We start from the raw sequence: 19,760 nt of genomic DNA, 5'->3' as shown, positions 1-19,760 counted from the left end.
AAGAATGGGGGAATACATTTGTTTTGTGCTGGGTTTGTGTTCAAATCCAAGATTTACAAGGATTGCATGCCCCTGCCCCCCCCTTTTTTTTTCCCAGCACACCTACCATCTGCTAGCCACCATGCAGACAGGCAAAACATAGTAAGCCCTTATCGAAGGCACAGACTAACTGTGTAAACAATTTCCAGATTATTATGTGGATGTTAGAGCACAGAAGCATATTAGTCTAGCCCTATGATTACTTTCTTTCTATCTCTTCTCCCACTGGTATTTTATTACCCAACACTAATCAGTCTAGGAGAGCCACTCCAACCAAGCAGAGCACAGAATAGAGCACTGGCCCACCAGCACCTGACACAGCAACACCATTTCATTAAGACAGGATTCTCCAATCCCCCCCCCCCCCCAAAACTCCTTCTGCCCAGCTGGTTTTCCATGAGCTTGTGGTTTTAGTTGTCTAAATTAATGGTAAGAGTGATAAAGCAAACGTATTCACTGTGCAGATTGTACTTTAAATAGTCTTCAACCCTTGAAAATGGGTTATTCCCAATTCACAGATGGAGAAATGGAAGCAGATTAAAATGACTCTCACAGGGCCATTTAGGAGTCCATGGCAGAGCTGGTATTAAAATAAGAGTTTCTGGCTCTTAATTCTGCACACAGCTCCTCCCTCTCTCATGTATGTACAAAGCCTGAGTGTCACTAAGAACTGCACCTTTAACATTATGTACTGTACTACTCACAGTGCCAAAGTCATTGATAAGTCATGCTGGGTTGGCAGCAAATATTCAGTCACATCATTCACTCACCTTCTAACATGGCCAGTTGACAGTTTTTTTTGTTTGTTTTGTTTTAAACTTGTGTTAAAATAAAGTCTGATTTCAATATTTCACTTTGAGTCCTGAGATAAGTGTATTTAAAAAAAAATGCACAATTAGGATCATCGTGGTTTTATGTGGAAGCTGATCATTTCTCCAAGGAGTCAAAAAGTGTAAAATATATTGCTAAATATAACAGGCATTAGCTGCATTTTTAACGTATGCCCCATCACATAACTTTGTTCTGTGCCTACAACTTCTGTTCAAACACTCCTTACCTATAGCATCAGCAGCCGAAGCAGTTGCTTGGTTGCTGTGGTGGCAGTAGATATTCAATGGATAGTTAAAGCCCTTTTCATATATATAAGATGGCTGACTGCCAGATCTTGAAATTTTGGCCATATAGCTTTTGCTTTGCTAGTATCAGGTAGGGTGACAGTCAGGTATGTAGAGATTTTTTAAGCAGCTTCTCTCCCTCCCCCCCCCGGGAGAGTGGGTGAAAGAGAAGAAAGGGGAAGGAGACCTTTAATCTTAATTTTGACATTTGCATTGTCAGGAAAAGGGGGTATATATGTGCACCTAGGGTGGTGGTTGTATGTGCATGTGGGAGAAAGAACCTTAAAGAGATACATGACTTAGAAGGGATTTTGGCCAAAAACAAGAACCAAGCACCATCATTAATATTACACAACCATACAAAATGGCAACAAATGTGTTTTGCTTCCTTTACAAGCCATAAGGAATTTTTCTAAACTTTCAACAGAAGATAAAGACCACTGAGAATGTGAAGGTGTCCCAGTTCAACTTTATAAATGATGTCCAACTCAAACCCACAAGGCAAATGATTGCAAGTTTGGTTGGGATACTGACTTGGCACAACTGAGGAAAAACAAAGAAAAATTCTCATTGGATAATTTAGATATTGCCAGAGACTGCGGGCTCCAGAACAGATGTGGTGAAAGAATTCCTAACCAAACAAGAATTTTCTTTGACAATTCAAAGGAGCTTATATGTCAGTCAACCTTTCAATTATTATGCTTTAAATCCCACTATGGAGTTTGTGAACATAATCTACACAGAACAAAGGGTTGGAGAGAAGTCATACAATTGATATTGATGGAGACAGGTTTTCAAGGACCCTTTCCACCACTGCATTGATACAGCTTATGATGATGATCCAGGCAAGCCATTCTGGTCCCATTTGAATGTGCTTGTGGAACCAACTCATACAATTGGATGTAATCCATAAAGGCCAAAGTGCAAATCAAGCAGGAAAAAAATAATCACTCATTTGTCAGTTGGAAATACAGTTGCTATTCTCACAAGTCAGATTCCAGCATCCCCCCTCATTCTGTCCTTCAGTAAAAGAAGCAGCAATAAACTACTTGGAGACTATCAGTCAGAAGTCAGATCGGATACACCAAAGCATTTTCCACAACTGATTCCTTACTATGTGTCAGCAATTCATGCCCATTTGTGGAAATCAATACAAAGTTTTGAGCAAGGAACAAGGAAACATCCAGGCTCCATCTACCATTCAGATAATGGACAAAGGATCTCTAATGTCTGCAAGCAGCAGACAGGATTTTTATCTGAACCCAGAAGGCCATGCATGCTACCTATGCAGTTCTCTATCTATCTTGGTAGGATGAAGGACTAACTTATCTCCTCCTTCCCATTGAGTTACACATTATAAATTAGTTTGCCTGGCTGATGTTTTGCTCAGTTAATGGAAATAACAGACAGATGCTAAAGTGAAGAATTCATTGTATATTTATTATTCACAGTTAATTACTATCTACCAAATGCTGCTGCAGAGTTAAAGGATTAAGTACATAGGCCTTTTTATTTAAACACTGATTTTTTTTAATATATGTACACACAAGACATATGTCTGCAAGGCTGTATGATATACACCAATTTCAAAATAAGGAAACAATCAAATGGTCCAATTGTAGAATGCCATAGATTCCTTTTCCAATCATTTTTAGAAAGAAAACAAAGTGAATGACAGCTAGCAAGGACAGGGAGAGAAAGTAATACTCTACAGGGTAGCTCTCTCTTTCATCTGCTGGAGAAATGAAGTGTAAGGCAGAGTCCATCTCAGGAATAAAACATTTGTAACACTTAGTACAAAAAAGGCACCCGCCAATACAGGAACGTCTCCGCTTGGGCAGGAGATCTCTGTTGCAGTTTTGGGGTTCATCATTGGGGTGAAGGGTTCAGCCACAGGGCTGCCAAGAGGAAACAATATAACTGAAGATTGGCACAAAGCTCTGCAGTTTGATTTATCTCCTTTTTGTCCAAATCAATGTCAAACTGCTCTGGCAGAGGAGCTAATGGCATTAACGAATGCCACTGAGGTGAGGGGAAGGGGAATGCAGTCACCACACAGCCTGCTGTGAACCAGGAGCAAAAAGTAAGAATCAACTTCTTAAATTGTGTAACACTGGCATGAGGAGGATGGGGTAGGGAGGAAGTGGAGAACAGTGATGCCACCCCCTCTTTTCAAGAACAAGACATGATTGCAAATATTCCCTACCCCAGCCTAAAGGGAGCCAGACTCTTGATTACATGTGTACGTATGGACATTCACTAATACCTTGAAGTGTACTCAAGTACTATTTCTTGAGGTTTCCCTGTAATATAAAGTTTCCTGTCAAGAGGAATGTACATTTCATCAGACACCTCAGCACTATTCTCTCCCACCATGGTACTTTGATAGAACATCGCCCACCTTCACCCCCAAATATGTTTGCCCATTTCCCATAATACTTAGTCCTGGCTCAGTGCAGGGGACTGGACTAGATGACCTATTTAGGTCATTTCCAATTCTACATTTCTATGATTCTATTGAACAGTCCTAATGAGGCAATCCTTCTCTCCCTTTTCCTGAGGCTCCTGGCTGCATCTCCCCACCTCTGAGCAGCCTGTGCTGCCACTTACAACACTGTGGATGCCTTGTATTTTTCCTTGGAATAAAGAAAGTCAGACAGTAATACAAATATTAAAGCTCCATCTTTTTTGTAGATGTCTTTTTATATTCATTGATAAAACTACCCCTTCTCCCCCCCCTTAAAAATATTTACACGTATGAAGAAAAAAACCTCTGGACTGTCCTTTTAACTTAAAAATAATAAAAAAGTAAATACGGGAAAAGGCACTATGGAAAAAAATTACAGACTGTGCTCAACTGTACACCTTTAAGAAAAAAAGCTGTCACCAAAATAAGAGAGAACAGACTGATTGTAGTTTGGAATTTCTCAGAGCAGCTCTGTGACTTGTGAAAAAAAGCTTGTCTCCTTCACTCTGCTATGAAGCTGCTGAGCCTCAGAGGGGAGAGTGGCTAAGGAGAAGGAAAAATAAAGAAAACACCATCTTTTCCCAACCAAAAAGAGCTGAATGCTGAAGGCAAAAAGCAGTTTTGTTTTTTTAAAGGCAGGACAGTGGATTTGGTTCTTCTCTCAAGTCCCTCCATGTCAAATGAAGACTGTTTGCATAGAGAGAAAATACCAGCAGAGTTTCTCCCTTTTCCTTTATCAGCATGGCTAGGACTTGATATGGCATTAAAACTTCATGCACTGATGGACAGAGGAGGGGGGAAAAGGAATAGTGAATGAAAGGGACAACCCAGGAGCAGCTGAGGAAATCTGTTACTTTTTTAAATTTAAAGGTAAATTTTGGCATGTAAGTTGAACTCTCCCTCCCACCCCCAAAGTTCCATACTGAGTGAAGGAAGATCACTTTGTGGTAAGAAGTGATTCAGGTTTTACCATCTTGTGATTTTAGATCACCGGCTGTAGTTAGACTCTGTATGTGTATTTACTGTTTCTCTGGTTTCTTTAAATAATCTCTAATATTTATCTCTAGATGTTCCGGTTCACTGGGGTCACGTAGTTGCGTGGAAACATGCCCGTCTGTCCGTGACAGGCTCCTTTCCACCAGTTGGGATCAGAATTGTCGAGGACCTGGATAAAGTCTCCACGGCGGAAGCCGAGTTCACCTTCCTCCTGGGGGTCGAAATCGAAAAGGGCCTGAACGTACGTGGGTTGCTGCATGGGGAAAAAACCAAGAGAGAGAGAGAGAGTGTCATTCACAGCATACAAATCTCCCATAGGCTGCATTCTAGCTCTGCAATAGAATTCAGATGCCACTAGTAAATATTTGGTCTGTTTCATTTCTCTGCAAATTGCCTCTTTCATCATCTGTGACAAGATGCTCAAAAGGATGCGTTTAGAATACACAAGGCCTTTGAAAATGGTCAAATTAATTAAATGAATGAGTTACATTAAAACTCTACAAGGTGGAGTCTCTTGGGCATTTTCACTGCAAGACACCCCTTTGTGACCATGTCTTATCAGAGCCCCATACTGTATATGTTACTGGGTCTGCACTAGATATTCCCTTCACATCTGTATCCTTGTCCTTCTCAATTTCCTCTCTGTGTCCTAACAGCTTCATTACTCTTATTCTTCCTCAGTTTGCTTCCCACACAGATCACAACATTCAGTGAGAGTGTTCTTAACCAACCCTAAAACATGACACTTAATCTTTTCCCTAAACAATGATCACTGGACCATACTGAAATTTTAAATGCTTCCATTTGAAGTTTTCTAACCACCATTCATTCATGTTGAGTGAAGTTTTTCTGGACAGACTTTATCCAATCTGTTTTCTGCAAATCTGTATACTGCGTTTATGAAAACTAAAGCTTAATTTAAAAAATGAGTTTAATGGTGCTAGGAAGTACTTTTATTTTCATGTTTTCTGTATTTTTCAGCTATGTCTCTTTTGATATGGTTAATTTAATACTGGTCCAATAGCCTTGATGTCCTGTTTATCTATATATTAGGTAAAGCATGGACAGAGCAGCATACGGCTAGAAGGGCTGGACTAGGGCTGGAAGGTGTAAATGCCAGCTTGAGGAGACATACCCACACTAGCTCTGATTGTGCTAGCATGCTAAAAATAGATGTGTACCCATGGTAGGATGAGCTGCGAGAGGGGCTAGCTGTCCCAAGGCCATACCTCTGGACTGAGACAGGATCATATTTGGGGCAGCAAGCCCCTCCTGCTGCTTGTGCCACTGCAGCTTCATTTCCATTTTTAGCACACTAGATAATCAGAGCTAGTGTGGGTATATTGCTTTGAGCTGGAATTTATGCCTTCACGCTCTAGTTTAGACATACTCTAAGTTTCCCCCACTTGGCCTTTCCAGCATGTCTCAAGCCTGGACTGGAGGAGCCACATCTAATGGTGAGATGGTCTTCCTGCAGAGCCCAACAGACACCAATTTCCAACTGTGATGGTATTTTGGTGTGCCTGGGAGCTGAACTAAAACCAATAACTTCCATTAGACCATAACTTTGGTCACTACCAGTTTGGACTAGAGTCAAACCAGCAACCTAGAGGAAAGACGTTCCATATGCCAATATCCTTAACCATTCTCTACAGTGTGCCTCTGAAGAGGAATGTGCATTAAGATATTGATGGTATGCAGTGTACTCCTGAGGGCACTGCTGGCTAAAAACTAATTCAAAACAGAAATCAAAATCCCCTTGAAAGTAGCTGGGGGAAGGGAATGTAACATATGATTACGACCATGTCTACTGGTGGGAACGGACAGACAGCCTCACTATGGTGCTTTATGTTTTGAAGGATAGGCATAATCCCAAATTATTCTTAAAGATGTGAATTGGAGGATCAAAAAGTCATAGGGACATCCTTTGCCAGAACAGAAGGGGATTTACAAGTTTTTTATAGTGGTACAAAGCCCATCCAAAAGAAGGCACATGGGCTGCATTTATTTTTCAGTACAATTAGTCTGCAGAAACCAGGGCTCAGAATTGTAGAACCAGATAATTCTACATCAGAGAGGGAAAGTTAAAGGGTTAACTTCTCTCCCCGCACATCTTCCTACTGAAAATCCAAGCAATCCTTTGGGCTGCTGACCGAGAGCTCTCCAATTTTGGTTATAGTGGCAATGCTCCTCTCTCCCACCATCTTACCTGTGGCACCTGCTCAATGTCCCGAAGGAATATCTGCTGGTTCCTGGAGACAGAAGTGGATCTGTGATAATCTACCAGCTCGTTCAGAGAATTGAACTTCACTACCCAGAGGAAATACTTGCCAGCCCCATCTCGGAGCACCTTGAAGTGCTGCACATCATTTCCAAACCTGGGATGTGGGAGAGGGAGAGAAGACAGATTGTATGCATCAGTCATACCGAGTCTCTCTTCCCAGAAGGACATGAATGGAAACTGATTAAATCTAGGAAGACAATTCCAAGTATAAATAGCATAAAAATGTCTCCTTTCTTAATCGCTGTGAATCTAGGTCTCAAATGATTCAGGAGATACACTAACCCATTGTCATCTGTGAAGGCTAAGGATTAGTGGAAAATAGCTTTTGCACTTCCTCAGACCCTGCACAGGGAAGAAGGGATCATAGAGATGATCAGTGTCTGGGTGTGTTTTGAAAGTATAAATACTATAAAAACAAAGCTTGTGACAATAGCATACATGAAAGAGGGAATGAAAATACTGTCTGGACAGGCAAATAGAGTGTCAGGTGGAATGCAGGTGCCTTCCATATAAATATGCCAAGGCACTCAGTCCTGACCTATAGCAATGGCTGCTATCCCACCTGAACAAAGATAGTCAACTTAGAAAGTGTAAGGGGCTGGAAGAATGTCATCTTGGAACCAGAATCATTCCACTCACAATATGAGCCAAGATTGAACCCACATTTAGAGAAATAAAGTGCCACTTTATCCTTTCCAGAACATCCCCAATGTATATTCCAGGCAGGAGTGAAAGAGCTGAACATTAGAAGATTTAGGTTTTACTGCTAGGGACAGGAATGAAAAATTGGTTCTTCCAAATGATTCCAGATGAATAGCTGATAATGGTCTCTTTTTATCAGCACAGCTAAAACTGTAGAAGGTATTACCATTTTATGCACTGACAGAGAAGGGCAAAAAAGAAGCTACAGAAGACAGGACCTGTTAAAGGAATACTATGGAGTGACTAGATACTCCATACTTAAGGTTGCAACAGGGTTTTGCTTTAAAGCCAAATTTTCAAATCTCTCTAAAATCCATCAAGATGTGTGGTGCAAATTTGGTCAAGAGGTTCCCAAGATACAGCTCCCCACCAATGATGGCATTCCACGTGCATGCACATTATATATTTATGTGCATCATACATATGTACACCATAGTCACCTGTACTTCTGGGGAGATCCCGTAGGATGTTTGGGTTGTAGAGGCCATTGGTCCATGTTGTGCATGGTGTAACTTCCTTTTTTATCAGTAGTGATTAGGCATTTTGTCAAAGTAAAGAGATGACTTGAGAACTGCCATGCAGGCAGGCTTTTTCTGGTGCTGGCTGTTTCTGAAGCACCTGAGTTGAACTTCCCAAGACTCAAAGAATGTCTAAAATTGTCTACTAAGGCTTGATATCCCAGCCATGAGAGAGTAAACACATTCTGTTGATAGAGATGTGAATGAGCCAGGCTGGCTGGAGGTTCTCACAGGTTTAAAAACAAAAGAAATGTACTTATAAAATACTTTAAGAGGGAGTTAAGGTTGCTGCTGCATAACAGCACCTTCTGTTTCCCATCCCTTCTGGGTGATGGACTTCAAAATCCCAAACTCAAACTTCAGAACAAGTGCTCAATTAAAATCTCCCCACACAAAGCCAGTTAGTGCAACAAGAAAAAACAAAAAACACAACCCAAACACTCTATAGACTTACACAGCAGCATCCTTAACTCAACTTTAACTACATTTTTTGCTATGCAACTAGACAGAAGTTTTGATATTTAATAAAAACCTCTGTCTCTTGCTTCCAATAAGTTTTCTTCTGAAGGAAGAGGAGATCAAAACAGGCTACCAATAGAGAGGTACATGTAGACAGAACTATAACATCTTCCCTTTATAGCTCCAAGAAATGAAAAATGCAGGCAGCAGTTCTCATTTGATGTTTACAGTCTTTCAATACCTGGAGATGTACAGTCCACTGTTGCTATGAGCAAATGTCAAATCTGCAGCAAGTATTTCATGGCTAATGCTTCAAGTCTCCCTTTCTCAGTCAGTTTCTTTCCACTTCAGATCCTGCAGATAAGGTTTTAGTAAGCCCTTTCAGAAGAGCTAATCAGCAGAAAAATCCCCAAACTGAGAAATATATCAGTAGGTGAGCTATCACTGAGCTACTAGGCAGGCAGAGATGATCTGTGGTCTCCCAGCATTTAGAATCAATTTGTTAGTTTTGTAAAGAATAAGCTTCCTGGAATAAAGGTTCTATTTACATCTTGTTTCTGGTCATTCATATAGCCTTGTGTGTATTCCAGCATATCTGATTATTGTACCAAAGGCAGAATATAAATGCACTGCAAAACAAGCCATCATGATGGCAGAATTCTATGCTGCCATATATGAGGTCCAGAATTTAATCACAGAAGGGAAGGGCTGGAAACACTCCCGAGGTACTGTGCTTGATGGGCATGGAAAACTCTGTATTCTGTAGCAACCTCAGCTGGATAATCAAAATATGATGCTTAGGTTCCAAAGGATATCTTGCTCAGCTCTGCCAGGCAAAGGGCATGCAACTGTAAGTGAAGGGAAGAAGGGCTTCAACTGCTAAAGGACAAGAGTTTGTTCATTTAAGTACATATCCCATACTGTTAAAGCTTGTAACATTTCCATTCTATTTCACAGCAGCCTCTTGGGGATCTCACAGCTTGTGAGGGAATATGTGAGACTGACACTGACATAGGAGCTACTGTTAAAACGATTTAAATAAGCATCTCTAGATGCTACTGTAATAAAAATATTAAGTAATAGCTCCTTGCAACCCAGCTACATTTCCAAAATGAAATCATCAGGTCTGTGCCAACATGGAATCTACTGATAAGAGATGGGAAGCACGCTCCGTTTTTACAACTCCACATCTCTATGCTGGAGAACGAGGATATTCCCAAAATATGTGCCTCCCACAGAGTTATGAAAAACTGCATATTTGAAAGTGTCTCTCAACCAGCCAGATAGCGAGCGCAGAAGGTGGAAAGAATTAGAGCCTCAGAATAGTAAATGAGAAGAGCAGGAAATTGTACATGATCATCATCGTTCTTCAGAATCCATTGAGTCATGGTGTCCCATTCCCTGCTCTCACCACTGAACCAGTACATCGGTTCACAAAGAACAGGACAATATCTTGTTACCATCATCTCAGCAAGATAACTCTTAGTAGGATAGAGCACCCATATTTATTGTTACAAAAGATAGCACAGGTGCATGTCATTGGAAGAGAAGAACTGCTACTACACATGTGGGAAATAGTGTCAGAGGTGAAAAATAGGAATAATCATTTGTACTTTTATCACACAAGGGGTGTCCTAATTAGCACACTGGATGCTACAGAGCATTACTCACTTGACTGAGAGAGAGAAGTCCCCAGGAGCACTCTCACTCTCCCTGATGAGAAAGGCACCATCATGTCTCTGTTTGCCTAACATCTCCTCAGCCTTTGCTCGGGGGATCTTCCCAAAAAACCATCTGTGGAAGAAGAAAGATGAGCATTAAAGTCAGTCCCCTCCCCATGGAAAAATCAGGATTGGACATGTACATAGCTGTGAAGTGATTTCAAAAGAATGGTAATGGATTGAACTGCACCCTGATACTACTCTACAGAACTTTTACCGGCACAAGTACCATGCCCCCTCATCTTGAGAGCAACGGCCACCATGATTCCACCAGGAGGGGCTTTGCACTAGCCTTTTTCTACTATCCTGGGATGACTCGGTATGTCTGTAAATGAAATCACTGAAATTGCAGAATTTACAATAAGAGCAGAAAGAGAAACTACTGTAGGAAAATATGTAGCACTGTGCCCCACCTGGATGATGTTGAATCTGTCCAGTTGCATGGATAAATCTAAAGGCTATTGAATGATTCCGGAGAGTATTTTGGTAATCAGGTCCCATAACTTTAACAAAAACCCAACAAAAACAATAGACTAAACAGCTCCCCTTTTTGGGCCAGCCAAATGCTAATAGAAATCTTCCGCTATAACTCCAGGTGTAGAGGCCTGTGTTTCTGAAGCAGAAGATACAAAGTTCTACTTCCCCATGTTGCACATACACAGTTTAACCAATGACTACCAAGAAATCTGCATGTATGTGGCCCATCATTATGGAACTTTGTTCATGTACAGCTGGATTTGTTTCACTATTGGCAACTGAAGATGGTCAAGTAATTACACACGCTATTACTTGAGTTTGCTAAGGAAAAATGCAGTGCCTCTGTACTGACTTGCAAAGCAGACACTTTGGAAGACAGATGTGATGGTTCTTGGGGTTCCAAGGACAGGTGAGAGTCACCTTGTCACTCCCTGCCACCAGTGAGGAGGAGTCTTGCTTGTGCTTGGGATGGTATCAGCTCAAACACCAACAGCCTGTCAGCCCCTCAAGCACACTCTTCTGGGCAATGCCAGCCCTTCCTTTGCCTTGCAGTTAACAATAGATGTGCCCCAGGCCCCAAGTCCCTTTGAAGCATTCCCCTGTGATATCCATCCCGACACTGGCTACTCACAGAACTACCAGGCTTCCTGTTTCCAAAGGAACAGTATATACACCAGTTTAAGATTCAGCTCAAGATCAGCACTTAGCTTAAAGCCACCGCACTGAGATATATTTATGTGAAAACAAAAATAAAGTTTACCATCAAAGCCTAGAGACTCAGGAGACAGTGAATAAGAATACTGGAAACAAATGGTTACACAAAAAACAAAAACTTCCAGGTTACCCTACTGTCAAAAGGAATCTCTCTCACTCAAACTCTTTAGCAGTGTTTTCAGCCAAGGCTATCTGAGATCCTGTTTTCATGAATGGCAGTGCATTGCCCATCTTCTTTCTATGTGCAGGATGACGTGTCTTCTTCATTTCTGACATATACCCACCCTCCAAAGTTCGTTGTCTGTACTCAGAGGATAACCACCCCTGGCTTGCTTTTCCTGTGTGCTGCTTTCCTGTTGACTTCACATCTCTTCACTAACATCTCACATTGTATATCAATGGACATCCATTGCGTTGGTTTACAATGCTTAATTTATATTCCAAAGAGATACATTTCTTACCTCCTGTCTGAAGGAAGGCCTGTTTTTCACCTCTGCCTTGATACAGACTAAAACACATATTTTTAGTATCTATATCCTGAGTATCTGTACATACATTTCACGCTGCTAGTAATGATCAATGTGAATCTGGCTGTCATTTAAAACCTCACATGACATTCTTTGGTGAACCAGAACATACACACCAGAATCAGTGTATTCCTGTAACTCCCTTGCCAGTTGGCATTAAGGGGGTCTTGGGTCACAATAGATAATACTGGATTAAGCAAAGAAATCTTATGATTTTTAACAGGAAGGAACAACAACTGTCGCTGCAGTAGCACTTAAGGGAAAGCAACAAGATTTCTTCCGCTATTAAATACATTGAAACGCAGACTTCACCTACAGGTTTCTTCAAAGGCTACACTTCACATTATAGCTGTGAATAGTTGAATCAGGAGCTTTTCATGCCTTAATAGGGGCTCTGCACCACTACTGCACAAATGGAAAAATGCATTTTGTGCCAAAGAACAATTTCCAGCTTGTTCTGGATCAGGTGATTATGAATAATTCATACAGAACTGCAGTGAGCAAAGTGACTACATTCAGTCAGTAGCTGGCTGTTCCTGTGCCAGGGTGGAATTAAATCACAGGCCTAGTCTGTTAGGTGCTTCCCACAGCTCATCGATCACAGGTTTCTAACCCAGACTAGTCCAAGAATAGCAAAAATAAACTGGGTTTGGGATGTTGGGCACATGCTGTGTTGGGAAAACCAGAGCTATCTTCAGTTAGAGACAGAATGGCTAAAATGCTGAGTGATAAATTATCTCAAACTGGGTCAAGAGACACTCCTTGCCACAATCCATGAACATGCGGGGCATTTGAGGGCTCCTTTTGCAGGGAGGACACAGAGATCTGTAAGACTGGCCTTTATTTAGTGGATTTTTTTTGTGAAATCCTCAGAGATGGAACAATAGTTTCTGCTCTCCAGGATCAGGCATGATCTAGAGAACGAGAGACTTCACCACATCATGAGCAGATTCTTCTATAACTGGCAGCCCCAGCTCCTCTCACCATCTGCCTATGGTGTCTGTCTGATACAATGCACAATATATAAATGACACCATTGATGTAAAGGACACCAGATATGTTTACAGGGATATTTTTGCTATAGGCAGCGTGTCTGAAAATTGTTTCCACCACTGACACCTTGTGAAGAAAATATTAACTTCGCTTCAAGTAGTTCCATTTATGGAGAGTTTTCAGATTGGAGGAAACGTCCTCTATTACAAATCCCAGACATCACTCCTCAACTACACGTATATTACTTTATTGTAAGTTTTGTGTGTGTTACACCTTTTTTCCCCCAAACAGGAAGGACAGGCTAATTCCCACCCCCACCCTGTATCCAATAGCAAAGGAGCTACCAGAACTGAATACTTCCTTGTTTTTGCAATAACCTCATTGAAATCAGCACTTTGTTGCCACAGAGCCAGCAGAGGGAGCTCCTATCACCATCACATCAGTGTATTGGGTTTTTTTTTCAAAATCAGGTGTGAGAAACCGTTATCTGGGACTCCTTCAGAATTCACTGTGTCAAGATATTGATAGGGGGTTCTGTTTTCCACATGCTTGCTTTTTGGTCACAGTAAAGATGAATAAGCATTACATTTTAATTTATCCTAATACTGCACTTTGCAAGTTTTATATTAAGAACTTGAGGATTCTTTCCATAGTTACTGCTTATGATTTTTGCTGTTATTTGATTGCTTTGTTCTGTCTAATTCTCAATTACTCAGATAGGACTGACATTTTATCACCATGTAAAAGTTGACCTGCAAAAAGGTAAAATAAAAAAGTTTTTGTGCATTTTTTTTTTTTTTTGCACCTCTGTGGTGCATAAAGGAAACCTGAAAGATTTTTCCAGGGAGGGTTTTTTGTTTTGGGTTTTTTTGCTGGTTTGAATCAGAAATATCAAGATTAGTTTCCCCTGGTTTTGCTGGCTCATTAGAGATTTCAAACGTACATTAAGAAATATCTCCGATTATTGAAGAGGAACAATTTTGAATTCTCAGCACAGACATTTTCTAATAATTTCCCAGGCATTTAAGTTAAATAGGGGAGGAAAATTATTAAAAATCCTCTTTGCAATGGCTCAGCTTTGTCTCTTGTGAGGTCATAATTCTACTAGCTCTCCAGTCATCCAGAGAGTTCTCAGGATAGAGAAGATCAGAAAAGAAAAAAAAACCCACAAACTTTTCAGGCATTCTTCACATATAAAAAAAGAAAAGAGGAAATTTGTGTTTAAGGAAACATATCAGACTGCTAGGAGCACACATCCAAGGCACCATACATTTTCTGGCTTTATGGAATATTGCACACAAATCTTTTCCGGAGGTTGGGTCAAAAACTAGCAAAATCCTCAGAACCGCCAAACATTTTAAACCAAAGAAAGCATCCACAGTATTCCAATGGTTTCCACTATTTCATTCTGAATGGTTAGATCTGTAATTACAAAGCTAGTTGGAGATAAATGTTATGTTGGGTGAAGTTGTTCAGTCAGGACTGCAAAAACAAATCCAGATTTTACTGCTGATGTTGCAAGGCTGGAGGTGGATGCACTGATAGGTAAAATACCAAGTTCACCAAGCATACAGACTAGTTTCTTGGTTGTGCAAGCAGCAATTTGGCAGTTCTTCTGGCCACACTCATTGCAATCATTTAGCTTGGCTGTGTTTCCTCCACACTTAAGAGTCACAATGTTTGTGAAGAGATATTCCAAAAAGATCTGTGTGAACAACCCAGTATGCATGCACAAGCGCTTAAGACGTACAGGCCAAAAATCTAACACATACCACACCATGAAAGCAAGCCCAAAAAGCAAGCCTTGCCTATGAAATGCAGAGCTGAGCTTAGCAGGAAGTCTCCCTACCAGAGCTTCCTGCTACTCTTCACTGAATATCTCACCTCTCTCTATTGTATCAATTGGTGTGAATTACAGATTAACTCTTTGTTTTAAAAGGGTTTCTGAATTTTGCAACTGGAGGACTAATTCTTTTCCTTCAGGCTTCATTTGTTAATAATTGTGAAGCAAATTGGAAGTTTGGCACCATGTGATCTGGGGAAAACACCACATTATATTTGAAGGCTAGCTATTGGACTGTAGGATTTAAAGCCCACCCCCTATGACAGGTCTTATACTGAAAATTATTCCAGGTTCTATAGATAGCTCTTTAGTTTCCAACCCCTCTTGACTGAAGTAGTCTCCATACTGCTCTCCCACAACATGCCCTTTGAGATGCTGGTTCTACAAAAGAACCTAGCACTTTCAAGTCCCTGTTCAGTTGCCTGCAACTTGCTGTTTATGTGAACTGCTAATCAGGGGTGCTGGAACAATTTTTATAGTGGGGGTGATGAGAGCCATTGAACCAAACTATAAATCCTGTATATAAAAGGAAACCACTTCAAGCCAGGGTGGCAGCTGCATCTCCAGCACCCTTAATTCCAGCACCTATGCTGCTAATCTATTTACACTTGCAGCCCTGTACCACAGTTAAATCTGCACTACACTAGGGAAATTATGGGAAAGTTTTCCAGGATCGCTAATACTTGTTTAGCTCCATACGTAAGCAATGATGGGAGCCCGTGGGGCACTGACTTCTGTAAGCAATTTAAATATTCATCTAAACTCGCTCAGAGGAAATATAATTGACATTGCTTAAAATCACTAGTAGACCAGCTACATTAGGGCTCCCAACACTACTGACACCAGCAGAGCTGAACAAGCATTAACAATGAAAATTTCTACAGAATTCCCCCAGTGTAGACGAGGCTTTAGAGACCCTTCACAGGTCTTGACTGACCTCGTCATGTTTCCTACCCAGATTAATCTACCACTAATACGATGTTCCTCGACACATTCTTAGCGCACTGCCTGGGAGAATCTTCATCCTTCTGTTTGGAAGGCAGGCCCCACAGAAAAAATTCTTGTTCAATATTTAACTGCAATTTCTTCTTCATTATTTAAATACTGAAGCCAACTATTGACGAAAGCAGCACCAACAGTGTTTGTGAACTGCAGGGTTACAGTTACTGATAGAAACCCCGGTGACAGCTTTTACTGGACGTCCCAGAAGATTCTTTACTCTTCAGAATTGCACTGCACAGAGCTACTGCTTTCTTGTCAAGCACTTCAACTAGCTAAAATTTCAGTATAATCCGAGAACAAGAGAAGATGCAAAAGTGTCTGAAAAGAAATAATCAAGAGGCCAGCCAGAGTCATGGAACAGTACTGTTCCCATGTTCTTGTTCTTCAGTATCTGAGGAAGGACATGTGTTGAGAGGCTACTCAAGGCGGGCTTCGCTGGAAGTGGGAACCAAGTAACTACACTGGTACATTTAGCATGGACATTTCATATCAAAGGTTTACCTACAAAAGTAGCTTTATTTAAGTGATATGCCAGCTATTTTCACTCTTACTCTGTTAAAATCTGTGTTGCAAAGTATCAAACACATATAGGGCAGAGTTAAGGTCAAACACATGGCATTTCTGATTTTTGCACTGCTTAACCATACAACTTTGATAGTCTCTTACTATAGGGTTGGTTTTTAAATAGTCTCCTATTTTTAACAAAAAATATAGAACAATACATAAGGAGCTACACTGACTCTGAAGCTCTTCCGGCTGCCAGACTTGACATCATGAAATTTCCAGGCAATTTATTTAGTTGGATTCCACCAGGACGCCCTTTCCCCTTGCTCCTCAAGAGGTTTGCAGGAGAAAGTACTGCAAACCGTAGGAGCTGTGCAATTAAGATTCATCATAACAGGGCTGTTCTTGGTGCAACAGCTAGTAGTAACCCCTTTATACCTTACGAAGTCCAAAGGACTGTGCCAGTGACTAAGGTCCTACACTCATTATAATGTGCTCAGCAGCCCTCCCTAGTACTTCAAGTGCAAATGAAAACAAGGCAGAGTGAGGGAAGGGGATCAGTGATGCTCCACTTACGGATGTGGTTTCATTTCTATGTAGTTCTTGGGAATGAAGCCATCCTTCCCATTGAGTTCTGCCTTGTACCAGTTCTGATCGCATTCTTCATTCAAAACCTGCAGGAAACAAAAACAATGAAACCATTTACCTTATTTCAGTATATAGCAGAACAGACAGAATTGTGCTTAGGAAGCCAGGGTGCTCTTATGATACACATTTCAAGAAATGTATCTGCTATTCTGCTCCAATGCACCCCATGTACTTTGAAAGCTATGGCAGGCAGGGTGAAGGGAAAAAAATCACTTGAAATCATCTGAAACTTCAATGTTGAAGTTGGGTGGTTTAGTAGGAAAGTCAGACTATGGCTACACTACAGCTTAAGTAGACATAAGTTATATCGCTCAGGGGTGTGAATTAACCACCTCTCTGTGACATAACTTATGCTGATTTAAGCGCCGAAGTGGACAGTGCTATGTCAGCGGGAGAGCTTTTCTCACTGACATCGCTGCCACTGCTCATTGGGGGTGGATTAACTCAATGGGAGAACTCTCTCGTCGGTTTAGAGCGGCTAAACTAGACAGCTTACAGAGGCTCAGCTGCATCGGTGTAGCTGCACCGCTGTATGCTCTCTAGTGTAGCCAGAGCCACAGTCTCTATGTTCCATATTTACCCTCAGCAACTTCTCTAGATCAAGTTCAGTTTATAAATCCAAAGAGTATTTGGTTAATTGCCACCACTGCAAATTCAACCTGAGATCTCAGAAACAAGCTGTATTCTTCCTTTTACCACCGATAATTATTCATTCAGAACTTACTTGGCAATTCTGATGATAGTCTCTCTCTCCTGTGGTTGTAATGGAGCCACAGGGTTTTAAGTAGTTCTTATATTAGGGAATTTTTTTTAAAAATCCCTAATGGTAGCACTGTTGGGAGCCCAAGTATAAACAAGACTGGCAGCTTCAGGTGTTTTTACCATTAATTAAACCCAGATGAACAGGGAGCAGCAGTGGTAAATTTTTTTGGTAAAGTTCCTTAGTGCAGACAAGGCTTACATCAATAAAGTGAGTCACTGGAACTCTGGCACATTATAAGTGGATGTAGGAACACGAAGGTACCCATTTTTAATATGCACTTTTCTGACTATGACAACACTTTAAAATGAGTACAAGACCAGAAAGTCATAAGAGATGAAGCTGTATTAATGAAGGACAGTAGAGAGTACAAGGGACATCTTTATTTTTGTTGTAAAGGTATGCTTTTTGGCCAACATCCCACAACCTTATTTATTCCTTCCCAAGTCACCTCTCTAGAGATTTTCTCCTGGATGAGTAACTAACAAAAAGCTGTCAATCTAGAAGATTAAAAATTCAGAGATGGCTTTGACCCTTTATAACAAAAGCACCATGGGACCAGCAGGCTGCCTTGGTAGATGAAGATGGGGAAAGAAGGAACAGGACATGCTACTATTAGGCTCTAAATGTGTGAAAGGTGAGTGAAAAATCTACTGCTGCACCCACAAAGCAGTTACACAGTTCACAAGAAAGAAGAATGAGGAGTACTTGTGGCACCTTAGAGACTAACAAATTTATTTAAGCATAAGCTTTCGTGGGCTAAAACCTATTTAAGCGTAAGCTTTCGTGGGCTGAAAGCTTATGCTTAAATAAATTTGTTAGGCTCTAAGGTGCCACAAGTACTCCTCATTCTTTTTGCGGATACAGACTAACACGGCTGCCACTCTGAAACAGTTCACAAGTTAGATCTGTGTTGATTTACAGCCATCTCTATAATGGAGAAATCCTCTCAGGAAAAACCTGTTTTCACTAGCAATTATTTCCACTTCTGAAGTTTTGGCCATCTAATCACTTTTTTTTTTTTTTTTTTGGTGGAGGGGTGGGAGGAAAGGGGGGAAAGCAGAATTACACAAAGTAAAGCTATTAACACATGCCTCAGCAAGGCCCTTGTAGCTGATGACTGTGTGGCATTTTAAAATCATAACCTACACCACTCCAATAGCTAGATCTGGATAAGAAGGAAACCCCACTCTGGATTGAACTGGGCTCAAGTAAAGTAGATAACAGTAAAACCTGAATAACTATGATCGATTTTAGCAAATGAGTAACAGTTCTCTAATAATGGATGACCATCTAACAGCCATTTCTTCCTTAATGCCAACACTACAACCCAGACCAAACTACTCATTTAGATAGGCATCGAGCAGCCATGGAGGGTGTGCCCTCTCCAAGAGTACCACAGAAAGGGTTGTACCGTCTATGACACAGATGCAAGAAAAATAAAAAATATAATGAAAGTGCATTCAGACAATTTAATTTTAAAGGATCTTTCTGTTGACTACCTTTTGTGCAGCTACTCCTTTGTTTTGCACGTATTGTTTTAGTGTTTGTTAGGCTCCAGTTGCTATATATCTTGGCAGTCATCAGCAGGCTGACTTGCAGCATGTTTGCATTTGATTATATTCGTGTATTTGATAGTGTTCTGCACATGCTGAATGCCATGACTGAATATTTACTTTTTGGGACTGTGCTGTTTCCTTTTTTTTAAACCGTAGAATCTATGACACAGATCAAACCTTTTTGAAGTTTTATCGTGTGTGGCTGAGGGAACATAACTGACTCCTCTTCCCTCCTCTAGAATAAAAGTGAAGACTTATAGGTGGATCATAGCTCAGTATTAAGAAATACTTCCAAAAATGTAAGGATGCGTTAAAAATTATTTGAAATTCTAATACTCAAACATACATGATTTGAATGAGTTTGGTCTTGGCTCTAGAGATATGCTTAGCTATGGAGATCCAAACTCTATATGCCTGTGGATACTCATTCAC

General features: G+C 40.8%; 1 protein-coding gene across 3 annotated transcripts in view; it reads right to left on the bottom strand.

Moving 5' to 3' along the window:
• Positions 1–3,452: 3,452 nt before the first annotated feature.
• The window catches only part of GRB2 (growth factor receptor bound protein 2), a 65,864-nt gene continuing 49,556 nt past the window's right edge, over positions 3,453–19,760 (bottom strand). For all 3 annotated transcript variants that reach the window (XM_039500994.1, XM_039500995.1, XM_039500992.1), the window contains 4 exons: positions 16,938–17,035; positions 10,252–10,374; positions 6,827–6,995; positions 3,453–4,870 (listed from right to left, as the gene is read on the bottom strand). In XM_039500994.1, the coding sequence (XP_039356928.1) occupies positions 4,685–4,870; positions 6,827–6,995; positions 10,252–10,374; positions 16,938–17,035 (576 nt within the window). In that variant the 3' untranslated portion in view covers positions 3,453–4,684. The remainder of the gene's footprint in view (positions 4,871–6,826; positions 6,996–10,251; positions 10,375–16,937; positions 17,036–19,760) is intronic.

This window comes from Mauremys reevesii, linkage group 15 (assembly GCF_016161935.1).
Source record: "Mauremys reevesii isolate NIE-2019 linkage group 15, ASM1616193v1, whole genome shotgun sequence".
NCBI lineage: Eukaryota > Metazoa > Chordata > Testudines > Geoemydidae > Mauremys > Mauremys reevesii.
The sequence above is the reverse complement of the archived record's forward strand: the minus strand, read 5'-3'. Positions and strand labels throughout refer to the sequence as shown.